The sequence below is a fragment of the Nicotiana tabacum genome, chromosome 6, assembly GCF_000715075.1.
Source record: "Nicotiana tabacum cultivar K326 chromosome 6, ASM71507v2, whole genome shotgun sequence".
Lineage (NCBI taxonomy): Eukaryota > Viridiplantae > Streptophyta > Magnoliopsida > Solanales > Solanaceae > Nicotiana > Nicotiana tabacum.
In genome coordinates, this window is record NC_134085.1 from 214,915,423 (window position 1) to 214,933,096 (window position 17,674).

Here is a 17,674-nt window from a genome sequence, read left to right on the forward strand (position 1 = left end):
TCTCTCCCTATACTGCTCCATCAATCTCCTACCAAGGTGGATGGCTTCTATAGTCGAACGCCCAGGCATAAACCCAAACTGGTTCTCGAAAATAAACACCTTATTCCTCACCTTTAGCTCTACCACTCTCTCCCAGACTTTTATAGTGTGGCTAAGCAGCTTGATACCCTGATAGTTATTGAAATTTTAGATATCACCCTTGTTCTTGTATACAGGAACCATCATACTCCACCTCCACTCTTCAGGCATCTTCTTCGTTCTAAAAATGACATTAAATAACCTAGTGAGCCACTCCAAGCCTGCCTTGTCTGCACTCTTCCAAAACTCCACTGGGATTTCATATGGCTGGGTCGCTTTGACCCTACTCATCTTATGCATAGCCCCCTCAACTTCATCAACTCTAATCTGCCTACAATACCCAAAGTCACAACGACTCCCCGAGAGTTCCAAATCACCTAGAACAATGCTCATGTCCCCTTCCTCGTTCAAGAGACTATAGAAGCAGGTCTGCCATCTCAGACGGATAAGCCCCTTATCTAACAAAACTCTACCTTATTTGTTCTTGATGCACTTCACTTGGTCCAAGTCATGCGCCTTTCTTTCTCGTGCCTTGGATAACCTGAACAATCTCTTATCCCGACCTTAGCCCTCTAGTTCCTCATACAAACAACTAAAAGCTGCATTTTTGGCTGCCGTAACTACTAGTTTCGCCTCTTTCTTAGCCAATTTATAATGCTCCATATTTGCTCTCTTCTCCTCCTCGTCTACACTTCCACTAGCTTTATATACGCTGCTTTCTTGGTTTCCACTTTTCTTTGCACCTCTCCATTCCACCACTAGTCTCTCTTGTGAACACCAGAGTAACCCTTTGAGATCCCTAATACCTCACCTGCGGCTTCCCTAATGCACTGCGCAGTCATGGTTCACATAGAACTTACATCCCCACTACTCCTCCAAGCCCCCATAGTCACCAGCTTGACCCTCGACTCCTGCGCTTTAGCTTTCGCTAAGGCTCCCCACTTGATCCTATGTTGGCTATACATCACCCTCTTCCTCCTCTTCCTCATGATATCAAGGTCCATAACCAGGAGTCTAGGAAGGGTCGAGAGGTTCTCAATTGGGAAGACCTTGCAATCCGTGCAAAGACCTCTATCAGACTTCCTACATAGTAAATAATCAATCTGAGTCTCAGCCACCGAACTCCGGAAGGTGACCAAGTGCTCCCTCTTCTTCGAGAAACTCGAGTTTGCTATCACCAAATCAAATTCTCTAGCAAAGTCCAGAAGAGACGTTCCTCCTCCGTTTCTATCTCCAAAACCAAAGCCACCATGCACATCATCATACCCCCCTGACATCGCTCCAATGTGGTAGTACAAAATTAATTGAAAGCTCTAGAAGAGCCAATTATTACTATTTAGGAGGATTGATTATCAATAAAATATTGTGTCATAGTAAGTCTCAAAGAAAATTATTTAGTTTCTAAATTAATCGCAAAAGCGGTTGGTTATATTGAGAATATAAATAAAGGAACAATTTAATATATTCTATTACTACAACTTATAGCGGGGTAATATGTATGTGAAAATCTACCCGCTTTATTCTCCAATTTATACAACGCAAATTAAAAAAATGCCACAATAAAGTAGAAGTTTATTGATATAAAAACCCATATCATAATAAACTTAGAGTTTATTAATAATTGCACACGTCATAGTATAATCCTAAAGTTTATCAATATTGATAATTTATTCAGTTGGCATAATTCGATTAGCCCTATTAATTTAAGTATGATGTGCAAAAACAAAAGAGAATTCACATGGGTAAATATTAAAGAACTAGAAAGTTCTTTATGAATTCTCTTATGTTGCTTGCTCTCATTAATTAATACACCAACTAAAATTGGGATTGAATCTCATGAATGCTGGAAATATCAAAGGTGAATATGGGCACATTCACCTGCCATGTATACCACATAAGATGCATCTATGAGATGGTTACACGTGCGGTTATTATTAACCCGCTAACTGGTGTTTGTGAGGTAACTTGCTCAATAATTTAATTTAGAGCATAATTTTCAGATTTTCTATTAAAGACAGTTCATCTTGATAAGTTGGTTTACATCACAGTTGGTTTAGCAAAATAATTTATTGAGTGCCTCCACTTAATATCCAAACGATTGCTTATGAGAACATATGTTTCTTTATCAATTTGATATAGGTTATATACGAAAGTATATTATATTCTCCCCTCACAAGTGGTTCAGGGTCAGAACCGAATAATTGCATTCTATTATTATTAATGTGCGGTGTATATTTTGATTAACATCATAACGCACAAAGGTGGGTTTCCAAAGTTGACGAAGCAAGTTAGTTTTTCTAATATGAGGGGGAGACAGGATAAACAGTTGAGAAAAAGTTACGTGGAATGAATTATCATATGTACATCTAGATCCTAGAATTAAATAATATGAACTTAAAATTCATAAAAAAATAATTCTTCTGCAATATATTACAAAGCATGCCTGACGCATTTGCTAACGCAAAGAAAGTAACTATATTCTCACTGCAAATGCTCCTATTAGAATAAGTCCTGGAAAGACAAAGTCTGTAGTATGCTTAAAGCATATAGACAAATCGGTTTCAAATAAAATTCTTGATAAAGAAGATGAGAAAGTGATCAAAATGATCATAACAATGAGGCAAGTGATCTAAAAGATTGGATGACATAATACTTCATAAAATTTCAGGAGTGGTTCAGGTACTTGAAAATATGAATAAAGAGATCTTTATGTTATGTCTTTACGAAAAAATATTGGAACCAATATATAATATTCGTCGACGACATCTATGATAGCACTAAGTATAGATGAGGATCTTAAGTCTGTAGAATACAGACACAAAAATATTGGCCAAATGGAAGAGACACAATTCAAATAGAATTGGTTTCATATGAAAGACATGTAGTTTTGGCTATGCAGTTCAAACACTTGAAAGTATAAAGTCAATGGTGTGTGCAATATTTATCTTATATGTCTAGCATGGCATGAAAGTTGATATGCATCTAAAGTCTATTTAAATGTCTTATTTGACTATACTTATACAATCCCCAAAGGATTTAAATTGCTTAAAGAATATACAATTCTTGATCTTGAAGTACCACATCCTCAGTGCAATTTGTTCATAAATGTATCCTGCTATAACTATATGCATGATAATATGATAGCAAGAGTTTTTGCCCCTATGTGATGATATTTAAATGACGATCCAACAAGATCATATGAAGACAATTCATATCTATAGGGAATGATTTCAATGTGCAACATATTCATTCAAGTTAATATGGTTGATTTGTTCACCATATCTCTACCGATGTCAACTTTCAAGAAGCTAGTGTACAAGATTCAAGGATGTGAATTAATACTCTCATCAGGGGGAGTTAATACACGTTGTACTCTTTTTTCCGTTACAAGGTTTCGTCCCACTAGATTTTCCTTGCAAGGTTTTTAACCAAAAGGCATATTTCTAAATATGTGTACTCTTTTTCCTTCACTAGAATTTTTTTCCACTAGGTTATATTTTAGTTAAGGTTTTAATGAAGCACATTATATGTTGAATAGATATTCAAGGGGGAGTGTTATAAATAGAATTATATTTAAGGTGTATGTTTATATTTTAGAGAGATATTAGGGTTTGTTACTTGGTGGCTAAGTCACTTTTTCCCTGTAAATAGAGGGATTCTATTCCATTGTAATTCATCTTAAATCAATAAGAATTCTCTATCTCTCTACTTTTCACTTCAATACTCTTCTTCTTCTTTTATTGTTATATAAAAATTGGATATTTTTAATTTAAGTCACGACCCAAATCTCCCTCTGTAAGATGTCATGAGGACACATAGTCTCTACGACTAGGTAAGCCTAACAATTTGCGGAATAACAGAAATAAAAATATAATTCAACAACTAGACTACAACATATAACTATAAAATGATAAAATGTTGCTCAGCATGTACAATAGCCAACACTCGGGTATAAACAATATTCTCAAAAGACGGTAGCCACAAATCACAAGCTTTATGAATTTGTCTAACTATTCTATACATCGGTAACTAGTAGAAATAAAGGAGGAACAACGTAAAAGAGATAGAGGGGACTCAGAGGTCTGCGGATGCTGGCAGATATACCTTGAAGTCTTTGGAGTAGCAGCAAGCACGCAACTAATAGCGGGGCTGATAGGAGGTACCTAGATCTGCACACAAAATATGTGCAGAAGAGTAGTATGAGTATACCACAACGATACCTAGTAAGTGTCAAGCCTAACCTCGGTAGAGTAGTGACGAGGTCAGTTCAGGGCCATACTGGTATATAATAAGTAAGACAGTAGATATAATAATGTGAAAAGGCTAAGAATCTAACAAGGGGAATCTTACAGGAAAATAATGGCACAACTCATAGAGATAACGACAGGGGTGCTCCGAGATACCGTCTCATAGTCCCAAAAGTAAATGCTCGATAGGGGATCTCCCGAGGTACTGCCTCGTAGTTCCAAAAGTAAATATGCAGGAGAATCTCCCGATATACCGTCTCGTAGTCCCAAAAGTAAATATGCAGCAGGGGATCTCTCTAGATATCGTCTCGTAGTCCCAAAAGTAAATATGTGATAGGGAATCTCCCGAGGTACCGCCTCGTAGTCCCAAAAGTAAACACGCAGCTCGAAATCGATGGAAATAACAATTTCAACAAGTAATCCTATAGTTTAAGACTAAGTACAAGTCTGCACAGAGTTCAAATAAGCATTTAAGATACGTAGACATGAGATATTAGGTTAAACATGATAACTACACATGTTAGAATAACTCATTTAACATGTTACTGTTTAGTAAAAAGCAGATTTTACAACAATTAGCCCGTGTACGCACTCATCACCTAGCGTACACTGTGCTCACATATCACAAAAGTATCACAACATCACTAAATCCTAAGGGGATTTCCCCCACACAAAGTTAGGTAAGCCACTTACCTCGAACCAAGCTCAATTAATCAATAAGAACGCCTTTTCCACGACTTTCCGACTCCGAATGGCCCAAATCTAGCCAAATCAATTACATACCATAAATATAACTATAACAAACTAATCTAATTAATGAAATAAAGACTTTAGCAAGAAATTAGAAAATCGCCCCAAAAGTCGACCCGGGCCCACGTCTCGGTATTGGGTAAAAGTCACAAAATATAAACACCCATTCCGTCACGAGTTCACTCGTACCAAAATTACTCAAATCTGATATCAAAATCCCAATCAAAACTCAAAATTTTGGTTGAACAACTTTCTAACTTTTTACCCAAATTTCTCAACCCAAATCCTTAATTAAATGATGAAATCAACAATAGATTAATGAATATAACCATGAATAAGTTAAAAATCATTACCCAATAGTTTCCTCTTAAAATTCCCCAAATTTTCGCCCAAATTCGAGCCCTCAAAGTCCCAAAATAAAAATGAGATCAAACCCTCGTAATTTCCCCTTTTCTGCCTAGTGATCTCGCACATGCGGACCCTTAATCACACCTGCGACGCCGTACATACAGAATTTCTATCGCAGGCTTGCAATTGACTTAAGACACCGGGGCTCGCTTCTGCAGTCAAGTGGTCGCACCTGCGTGTGCGCACCTGCGGACAATTGACCGCATTTACGGACTTCCCTTTCCAGTTCACTCTCCACATCTGCGGATCCTTTAGCGCATCTACGATTTCCCTCGGACCTGCGACCCCTGGCCACCCATTCAAATCCCGCTTCTGCACTTGACCTCACGCACGTGCGTGTCCGCACTTGCGGTCAACCTCATTGCAGGTGCGATTACACCAGAAGTTCAAGAGCTTCAGCAATTTCTCATAAGTCAAAAATTAATTCGAAAATGATCCGAAACACACCTGAGGCCCCCTGGGACCTCAACCAAATATACCAACAAGTCCTAAAATACTATACGAACTTAGTCAAGCCCTCAAATCACATCAAACAATGCCAAAAATATGAATCATGCTCCAATTCAAACTCAATGAACTTTAAAACTTCAAACTTCTACAACCGATGCCGAAACATATCAAATCACGTCTGATTGACCTCAAATTTTACAAGTCATATTCGACGTTACGGACCTACTCAAACTTTCGAAATCGGTATCTGACCCCGATATCAAAAAGTCCACTCCCGGTGAAACTTCCCAAAAATTTAACTTTCGTCATTTCAAGCCTAATTCAGTTACAGACTCCAATTAGCAATCCGGACACGCTCCTAAGTCCAAAATCACCCAACGGAGCTAATAAAACCGACGAAACTCCATTTCGGAGTCGTCTTCACATAGTTCCGATTATAGTCAAAATCCTATAACTTAAGCTTCTATTTTAGGGACTAAGTGTCCTAAATCACTCCGAAACCACAAACAAAACCTCCCGGCAAGTCACATAAGCAGAAAAAGATACGGAAAAGGCAGTAAATAGGGGATCAGGGCTATTACTCTCAAAACGACCGGCCGAGTCGTTACATCCTCCTCCTCTTAAAATAACCGTATGTCCTCTAATGAGCATAAACACATACTTGAAGTGGTGAAAAGATGAGGATAACGGCCGCGCATAGCATGCTCGGTCTCCCAAGTCACCTCCTCGACCGGCTGACCCCTATACTGAACCTTCACTAAAGCAATGTCCTTTGACCTCATCTTTCGAACCTGCCTATCCAAAATAGCCATCGTCTCCTCAACATAAGATAGACCAACTGGACTGAGCCGAAATCCGACACATTAGACGGATCGTCGTGATACTTCCAGAGCGTAAAAATATGGAATACTGGATGAACTCCTGCTAGACTGGGAGTCAAGACAAGCTCATAAGCAACTTCCCCAACTCGCTGCAACACCTCTAATGGGCCAATAAACCTTGGGCTCAACTTGCCCTTCTTTTTTAACCTCATAACGCCCTTCATTGGCGAAAAGCAGAGCAAGACCCGATCTCCAACCATGAATGCAACATCGTGAACCTTCCGATCTGCATAATTCTTCTGTCTGGACGGCTATGTGAAGTCGATTCTGAAACATATTAACCTTATCTAAAGCATCCTGAACTAAGGCTGTACCGAATAGTCTAGCCTCGCCCGGCTCAAACCAACCCACTGTAGACTGACACCGTCTACCATATAAAGCCTCGTACGAGGCCATCTGAATGCTCGAGGATGTTATTGTAGGGAAACTCTACAAGTGGAAAGAATTGATCCCAAGAACCTCCAAACTCCATCATACACACACAGAGCATATCCTCTAGTATATGAATAATGCGTTCAAACGGTTCGTCCGTCTAATGGTGAAAAATTGTGGTCAACTCAACTTGAGTACGTAACTCATGTTGTACGGCCCTCCAAAACCGTGATGTAAACTATGTACCCTAGTCAGAGATGATAGATACCAGCACGTCATAAAGCCTGACAATCACGCGAATATAAACTCGAGCCAGCCGCTCAAAAGAATAAGTAGTCTTCACAGGAATAAAATGAGTTGACTTGGTCAGCCTATCTACAATCACTCAAACTGCATCAAACTTTTGCTGAGTCCGTGGAAGCCTAACAATGAAATCCATAGTGATCCGCTCCATTTCTACTCCGAATTCTCTAACTTCTAAAAAAATCCACCCGGTCGATGATGCTCATACTTTACCTGCTGGCAATTTAGGCATCGAGTTACATATTCCATTATATCCTTCTTCATTCTCCTCCACCAATAATATAGCCTCAAGTCCTGATACATCTTCACGACACCCCGATTAACGGAGTACCGCGAACTGTGAGCCACCTGGAGAATCAACTCACCCAATCCGTCTACATTGGGCACACATAGCCTGCCCCACATCCTCAATGCACCATCATCACCAATAGTGACCTCCTTAGCATTACCATGTTGAACCGTGTCCTTAAGGACAAGCAAATGGGGGTCATCATACTGACGCTCCTTAATACAATCATAAAGAAAAGACTGGGAGACCACACAAGCCAAAACTCGACTCGGCTCAGTAATATCCAATCTAACAAACTGGTTGGCCAAGGCCTGAACATCCAATGCCAATGTCCTCTCTGTTGATGCTAAATATGCTAAGCTCCCCAAACTTTCCACCCTGCGACTCAAGGCATCAACTACCACATTGGCCTTTCCGGGATAGTATAGAATAGTGATATCATAATCCTTAAGTAGCTCTAACCACCTCCACTGACGCAAGTTAAGATGTTTCTGCTTGAACAAATGCTGCAAACTCCAGTGATCGGTGTAGATCTCACAAGAGACACCGTACAAATAGTGTTGCCAAATCTTCAAGGCATTAACAATAGCTTCTAACTCAAGGTCGTGGATATGATAATTCTTTTCATGCACCTTCAGCTGTCTGAACGCATGGGCAATCACCCCTACCGTCCTGCATCAACACTGCGTCGAGACCAATCCGCGATGCTTCACAATATACAGTATAAGACCTTGAACCTGTAGGCAATACCAATACTGGGGTCGTAGTCAAAGTTGTCTTGAGCTTTTGAAACCTCTCCTCACACTCCTCTATCCACCTGAACGGAGCACCTTTCTGGGTCAGCCTGGTCATAGGTGCTGCAATAGATGAGAAACCTTCAACAAATTGAAGGTAATACCCCGCCAAATCGAGAAAACTCCAAATCTCTGTAGCTGAGGACGGTCTGGGCCAACTCTGCACTGCTTCCACCTTCTTCAGATCCACCTTTATCCTCTCACTCGACACTACGTGACCCAAAAATGCCACGGAATCTAGCCAGAACTCACACTTCAAGAATTTTGCATATAACTTCTTTTCTCTCAAGGTATGAAGCACAATCCTCAGGTGCTGCTCATGATCCTCCCGACTCCGAGAGTACACCAAAATGTCGTCAATAAACACAATGACAAATAAGTCAAGGTAGGGCCGGAATGCACTGTGCATCAAATGCATAAATGTTGTTGGGATGTTGGTCAGCCCAAATGATATCACAGGGAACTCGTAGTGACCATACCGAGTCCTGAAAGTAGTCTTCGGGATATTTGGATCCCAAATCTTCAACTGATGATAGCCTGAACGCAAGTCAATCTTGGAAAATATTCTGGCACCCCATAACTGATCAAATAGGTCATCAATACGAGGCAATGGATACTTGTTCTTCACTATAACTTTGTTTAACTAGCGATAATCAATGCACATATGCATAGAACCATCCTTCTTCTTCACAAACAAGACTGGGGCACCCCAAGGTGACACACTGGGCCAAATGAAGCCCTTTTCAAGCAAGTCCTGTAGCTGTTCCTTCAACTCCTTCAACTTAGAAGGATCCATGCGGTATGAAAGAATAAAGATGAGCTGAGTGCCTAGAAACAAATCAATACCAAAGTCGATATCTGTGTCGGGCGGCATGCCCGGAAGATCAGTTGGAAATACATCGGGATAATCCCTCACTACTAGAACTGACTCAACTGTAGGGGTATCAATACTGACATTTCTCACATAAGCTAGATACATGTCACACCCCTTCTCAACCATTCGTTGAGCTTTAAGAAATGAAATAACTTTGTTGGGAGTATAATCTAAGGTACCTCTCCATTCTAACCATGGTAAGTCTGGCATAGCAAGTGTCACGGTCTTGGCGTGATAATCAAGAATAGCATAATGGGGCGACAGTAGTCCATGCCTAAAATAATATCAAAATCTACCATACTGAGCAATAATAAATTGGCTCTGGTCTCAAAACCACCAAGAACAACCAAATACGACCGATACACACGGTCAACAACAATAGAACCTCCCACAGGTGTAGACGTATAAACAGGAGAACTCATAGAATCATGGGACACGCCCAAATACAAAGCAAAATAAGATGACACATAGGAATAAATGGATCTTGGATCAAATAAAATCGAAAAATCTCTATGACAGACCGGAATAATACCTGTAATGACAGGGTCGGAAGCAACTGCCTCTGTACGAGCAGGAAGATCATAATATCTGATCTGGCCTCCCCCTCTAGGGTGACCTCTACTTGCCCGACCTCCACCTCGAGCTGGCTGAGCAGGTGGGGTGCCTGAGGACCCGGTGGAGCACGCGACGCCTAATAAGTCTATGGAGGTACACCCCTCCAAAGTTTGGGCCAATCCCTCACTATATGGCAAGTGTCGCCACACTCAAAACAAGCTCTCGAAGGGCGTGTCTGTTGTGACTGGATCGGGCTAGGTCGGCTGGACTGACCACTAAAAACACCATATGCGAGAGGTACACTAGACACTGGCGGTGCATAATAAGGCTCATGGGGCTTAGGAGTATCCGGAATACCACTGGCGGCAGGAAGTGCTGAATGAAGAGGGCGACTCACATAGCCCTTACCATGACGAATTACAGCTGGTGCACGAGTACCACTATAAGTGCTCGACTCTCGAGACCTCTTGGCCTCCCTCTCCTCTCTCTCCCGAACAAGCATACCCTTCACTTTCCTAGATACTGGGGTGGAGCCCCTCGATAAATCGACGGACCCTCTCTCGAATTGTAGCAACCAAGGCTGGTGCATGTCTAGCCAAATCACTGAAATGAACTGCATACTCTGACACAGTCATAAAACCCTGGCGCAACTACTCAAACTCTGCGCACCAGAACTAAGTCTAGGTAAGTGAAGCTGCCTCGGTCGTACTACCCAACTCATAAGCACGCCACCATTGATAGGCGCTCCTCTAAGCTGGAACGTAGTGAAAGAAACCCCACTCGACTCTGCTACGCCCATAGTACAGAGAATACAGTGGCAATCCTTAAGAAAACCTTGGGCATCCTCTAACGCCAAGCCACTGAAAGTAGGAGGGTGGTACTTCTTATATCTCTCGAGCCTGAGCTACTCCTCCTCAGAAACGGTTGCCCTACCCTCGGGCCAAACTGGGGCTACCGGTCGTACTGGTATAACCTCTAAAACCTAGTCGACCTGGACCCGCTGCTCTAGGGTGCGGGCAGCAGGAGTCTGTGCTCCTCCTCCGGCCTGAGATATGGTAGGAGCAAGTGGAATCAACCCTGCCTGAGCTAGAGTACCGAACATGCACAAGAATTGTGCAAGGGTCTCCTGAAGAGTTGGTGTAGTAACAGGCGTCTCAGGTGCCTGCGCTCCAACTAGAGCTACTAGTGGCTCCTCTGTAAGAGTTCGTGCGGGTGCTCTGGCTACACCATGTGGACTTCCTCGGACTCTACCCTGGCCCTTGCCTCTCGAGGCTCTAGCAGGGGCGCGAGTGCCTGGTCATCTAATACGGTTGTATGTGTCCTCTCCATCTGTGAGAGAATAGAAGACAAAAATTTAGAATTCTGAAGTCAACAATTTCACATGACAAGGAATCAAAATAAATGAAATTTCCATAATAGTTCCATAGCCTTCCAAAGTTAAGTACAGACGTCTCCATACCGATCTACAAGACTCTACTAAACTTTCTTGTGACTCACGAGACCTATGGACCTAGAGCTCTGATATCAACTTGTCACGACCCAAATCTCCCTCCATAAGATGTCGTGGCGGCACCTACTCCCTATGACTAGGTGAGCCTAACAATTTGCGGAATAACAAAAATAAAAACATAATTCAACAACTACACTGCAACAGATAACTATAAAATGATAAAATACCGCTTGGCATATACAATAACCAACACTCGGGTAAAACAATATTCCAAAAAGCCAGTAGCCACAAGTCACAAAATTTATGAATTTGTCTAACTGTTCTATACATCGATAACTGGAATAAATAAAGAAGGAACAATATAAAAGGGATAGAGGGGGACTCCGAGGTCTGTGGACGCTGGCAGATTTACCTTGAAGTCTCCGGAGCAGCAGCAAGCACGCATCTAATAGCGGGGCTGATAAGAGGTACCTAGATTAGCACATAAAATCTGTGCAGAAGAGTAGCATGAGTACACTACAACGATACTCGGTAAGTGCCAAGCCTAACCTCGGTAGAGTAGTGACGAGGTCAGGTTTGGGCCCTACTGGTATATAATAAGTAAGACAGTAATATAATAATGTGAAAAGGCTGAGAATCAAACAAGGAGAATCTTACAGCAAAATAACAACACAACACATAGAGATAACGACAGGGGCGCTCCCGAAATATCGTCTCGTAGTCCCAAAAGTAAATGCTCGATAGGGGATCTCCCGAGGTACCGCCTTGTAGTCCCAAAAGTAAACATACAGCGGGGGATCTCCCGAGATCTGTCTCGTAGTCCCAAAAATAAATATGCGACAATGGATCTCCCGAGGTACCGCCTCGTAGTCCCAAAAGTAAACACAAAGCTCGAAATCAATGAAAATAACAATGTCAGCAAGAAATCCTACATTTTAAGACTACGTACAAGTCAAGGGAAAAAAGCAGGAAATCAACTAAGAATGTTGCAGAGAGTTCAAATAAGCATTTAAGACACGTAGACATGTGATATTAGGCTAAACATGATAACTACACATGCTGGAATAACTCATTTAAGATAAAACATGTTACTGCTCAGTAATAACCGAATTTTACAATAATTAGCCCGTGTACGCACTCGTCACCTCGTGTACACAGCACTCACATATCACAAAAGTATCACAACGGTAACAAAATCCTAAGGGGATTTTCTCCACACAAGGTTAGGCAAGCCACTTACCTCGAACCAAGCTCAAACAATCACTAAGAATGCCTTTTCTACGACTTTCCGACCCCGATATCCTGCATTAAATGATGAATTCAACTATAGATTAATGGAATATAACCATAAATGAGTTAAGAATCATTACCCAATAGCTTCCTCTGAAAATTTCCCAAAATATCGCCCAAATCCGAGCTCTCAAAGTCCCAAAGTGAAAATGAGATCAAACCCTCGTAATTTCCCTTTTTCTGCCCAATGATCTTGCACATGCGGACCCTCAGGCACACCTGCGACGCTGCACCTGCGAAATTTCCATCGCAGGTGCGAAATTGACTTAAGACACCAAGGCTCGCTTCTGCAGTCAAGTGGTTGCACCTGTGTGTGCGCACCTGCGGACAATTGTTCGCTTCTCCGGACTTCCCCTTCCAGTTCACTCTCCGCATCTGAGGATCCTTTAGCGCATCTGCGGGCTCGCAGATGTGGCATTCCCTCGCACATGCGCCCCCGGCCACCCATTCAAATCCCGCTTCTGCGCTTGACCTCACGCACGTACGTGTCCGCACTGCGGTCAACCTTACCGCAGGTGCGATTACACCAGAAGTTCAAAAACTTTAGCAATTTCTCATAAGTCAAAAATGAATCCAAAAATGATCTGAAACACACCCGATGCCCCCGGGACCTCAACTAAATATACCAACAAGTCCTAAAACACTATACGAACTTAGTCGAGCCCTCAAATCACATCAAACAACGCTAAAAACACGAATCACGGTCCAATTCAAACTCAATGAACTTTAAAACTTCAAACTTCTACAACCGATGACGAAATATATCAAATCACGTCCGATTGACCTCAAATTTTGCACACAATTTATATTCGACATTACGGACCTACTCCAATTTTCGGAATCGAAATCTGACCTCGATATCAAAAAGTCCACTCCCGGTTAAACTTCTCAAAAATTCAACTTTCGTCATTTCAAGCCTAATTTAGCTACAAACCTCCAATTCACAATCCGGACACGCTCCTAAGTCCAAAATACCCTACGGAGCTAACGAAACCGATGAAACTCCATTCTGGAGTCGTCTTCATATAGTTCCGATTATAGTCAAAATCCTATAACTTAAGCTTCTATTTTAGGGACTAAGTGTCCTAAATCACTCCGAAACCACAAACAAAACCTCCCGGCAAGTCACATAAGCAGAAAAAGATACGGAAAAGGCAGTAAATAGGGGATCGGGGCTATTACTCTCAAATGACCGACCGGATCGTTACAGTTTAAGAGATTAGGTAGACGACTATCTAGGTTAACGCTATAACTTTTACAGCCCATTTAAATTGGGACTTTTGAGTCAGCTCCAAATAGCCCACTGACCTCAATAGTCGGGCTTGATTGGCCCATAAGACATAACATTACAAACGAATCACGTAAAAATCTGTGAAGTACACAAATAGCTTTCAAAGTAGATAGTCTTAAATTTTATCTCGCTTGTCCCATTGACAGAACTTTAAGTTTAACAAGTGTTGCTCCTTATTTGCCTCATTAAAAACACTTTTAACTTTTGATATTCCAGTTTTGTCCATGGAACAAGTGAGAGTCAAAATCACCCCAAAAAGTATTATATTTCTATAATTTTTAATTAATTAAACAAAAAAATTAATAGTAATAAACAAGTTACAAGCAGAAACCTGAATGAAACTAAAGGAACATAAAAAACCTTTATGCTTTACAAAATTGATTGCTTCTTTATGAAACCTTCTTTTCAATTTGTGATTTATAATTGTACACCTATTCGGTTTAAAAATTATTTATCCACTTCTTTTCCTAGTTGTTTCAGAGGCTATACATGATAGAACTTTTTAGGCAAAGAAGTAGAATATGAACTGATGTGGTTGAATCAAATGTTCTATCGATCAGCACCTATTTTATTCTGCCCTTTTTTTCCCCTCTAATTTCCTTTTTATTTAGACTGCCACAACTACAAAATCTTTAGTTTTTTAAAATTTTCTTTCTCCTCCTAATCTTGTATTTGTTGGTTATATCATATGTGATACAATAATTTGAATTTTTTGGTAGTTATTATTTCCAAATTACCACTCCATTGGAATACAAAGGAGAAAAGATCACGTACAAACCATACATTGTAACCTATTTTCAGGATTCTTGAATTATTTAAAACGAAAAGAACAGTCAATAAAAATTTAAATTTCAATGTAATGATTACGTACGATCATACTCAAGAAATTTTTCCAATAACTACTCATCACCATCGAAGTAGTGTTATAGAAAAATTGAAGAGGTGCACGTAATAACTATCACATTATATGATATTTTGAGTTTGGATGCACACATATTTATATAAATATATTTTTTTAAGATATAATATTACTATATATGATCTAGGGAAGGGAGTATGGATTCAGGTGTACTATAAAACTCCCGAGATACACTCCTGGACCAATATGTACAAGTTCGAAGATGGGCTCTGGCAAATCAAACTTGGGAGAAATTTAAAAATAGTCAAATTTACAAATGGTCATTGAAAAATAGCCACAGTTTCAAAAGTAATCAAAATTTAGCTACTTTTCATGTAAAGGTAAATCTGAACGAAAACACTGTTCAAAATCCGAAAAATATTCCAGCATAATATACTGGAACTCCAGTATGATATACTGGAGTTCCAGTATAATATATCGGTCCAGTATAATATGTTGGAAGTTTATACACAAGTGCTCCAAATTCCAATCTTCAGTATATTATGCTGGGACTTTTTGTGCTGCAGCAAAATAATGACTAATTTTTAATGACTTTGCAAACGCTGATTATTTTTTAATTACCAGTTCGAAAACTGGTTAGCCCGCGCTATTACATCAACAGAAAAGGTCCTAAAATGCCCCTTTACTATATGAAATAGGACAAGCTAGCCCTCCGTTAAAAGTTGGTCTCTATTCTGCCCTTGCCATCAACAAATGGGCTCGTATATGCCCTCCATCACTAACGGAAGACTCATAAAGCCACGTGGAATATATGTAAGGGCAAGTTAGACCTAGTTTGAATTGTACATGGACATATATGAGTCAATTATAATAGTCATTTCTCAAACACTTCACAACTTCATATCAGTTTACTTAGACACCTATTTGACAACACCAAACTAATTATCACAACAAATAAATTAAGTCATAGGCACAAACATTCAAATGAACGACAATGACTTCATTAAATCCTAGTAGCTCAAAGGGGTCGAATCATAACAAAAGACAATGTCGGAATGTCCTAGTAGCTCAAATGGGTCGAATAGGAGGTGTCATTACGGACTTACTGCCAATTATTTCAGGGCATGGACACTTTTAAATGCTAGGAGAAGGTTTTTCAAGTGTCCGAAGCATGAGGTAAGTAAATTTTTTGATGGGTTCTTTTAATTATTCCGATTTGCTTTATTTATTTTTGGTTTCTAGGATGAAAATATTCATGGAATGGGAAGATGAAGAGCTTCCTCCTAGAGTTTCAAATCTCATGTGCAGTTTAAAGAAGGAAAATGAAGCTCTAATTCGTGAAAGAAATGCTCTCCAAAGGAAAATTTGATCTTGAGAATGTTATGATGCTCGTCGATCATGGAAGAATAAAAGCCTTAGAATTGGAAAGAAATGTTCTAATGGAGAAAGTGACCGATTTAGAGTACTCAATTGTGCTTGATACTAAATTTCGAAAGAAGATGTGGATTTTCATGTGTGTAATATTGGGATGTCTTATTATGTTCTTTGGATTAGTGCGAAATGATATGTAATTTTAGTGATATTGTGGCTTAATTGTTGTCTTTTATTATGTAATGAAGCTTTGTGTTTTTATACAAGGATCTAATAAAGTCGTTGTCGTTCATTTATTGTGTCTATGACTGAGTTTATTTGCTATGATAATTAGTTAGGTGTTGTCAAATAGGTGTCTAAGTAAACTGATATGGAGTTGTGAAGTGTTTGAGAAATGACTATTATAACTGACTCACATATGCCCCTGTACAATTCGAACTAGGTCTAACTTGCCCTCACATATATTCCACGTGGCTTTATGAGTCTTCCGTTAGTGATGAAGGGCATATACGAGCCCATTTGTTGACGGCAAGGGCATAATAGAAACCAATTTTTAACGAAGGGCTAGCCTGTCCTATTTCATATAGTAAAAGGGCATTTTAGACCCTTTTCCGTTACATCAAACTTCAAACATATATTTGAAGTTTATAATCTCATACCTGACTTTCAATATTATAGCCTGTTTGGCCAAGCTGGAAAAATCAGCTTATTTTGAGAAGTGTTTTTTTCAAAAGTGCTTTTGAAAAAAGTACTTTTGTAGAGAAGCAGTTTGTGTTTGGCTAATCAGTCTGAAAAGTACTTTTGAGAAATAATTTGTGTTTGGCCAAACTTTTTAGAAAGTGCTTTTAAGTGTCAAATTACGAATAAGGACATGAATAGATTTACTTAATAATTAATATTATAAGTAAATAAATAATCTCAAAATTTTGTTATTACATGCAATAATTAATAAAAAATTCATTTTATTCAAGTAAAATATGAAAATAAAATTAAAAAGTACTTAATTCTTTTAATATAAGTTAAATATATTAAAATTCCTTCAACAAATATAAAAGCATTCATCCCTAAAGTCACTATATATTAGAAAGTTTTCCTAAAAATAAGAAGAAATATTTATAAATTAATATCCTAAGTATTAGGTTTAAGGGTTATTTTGGTATATACTATATTTTGTTAAGGGTATTTTAGGTAAGAAGAAAAGCCAAAACTGCTTCTGCTTCTGCTTTTGGAAAGAAGCTACTTTTTTTTGCTTCTCTGCTTCTGCTTCTTCCCAAAAGCACTTTTTTCCCCCAAATAAGCTTGGCCAAACACCTCAAGTTAGGAAAAAAAAGTGTTTTTGAAAAAAAAAAAATACTTTTGGCCTCCTGAGAAGCTTGGCCAAACAGGCTATTAGTCCCGCACATTGGAAGTTG

The 17,674-nt window shown here is 39.6% G+C and overlaps 1 protein-coding gene across 1 annotated transcript; it reads right to left on the bottom strand.

Annotated features, from left to right (window-relative positions):
* Positions 1-642: 642 nt before the first annotated feature.
* LOC107811424 (uncharacterized) lies at positions 643-1,355 on the bottom strand. Its single transcript, XM_075256588.1, has 2 exons — positions 939-1,355; positions 643-843 (listed from the first exon to the last, which is right to left on the bottom strand). Exons 1-2 carry the CDS (start codon positions 1,353-1,355, stop codon positions 643-645), a joined length of 618 nt encoding a protein of 205 aa, XP_075112689.1.
* Between the last annotated feature and the right edge of the window lie 16,319 nt (positions 1,356-17,674).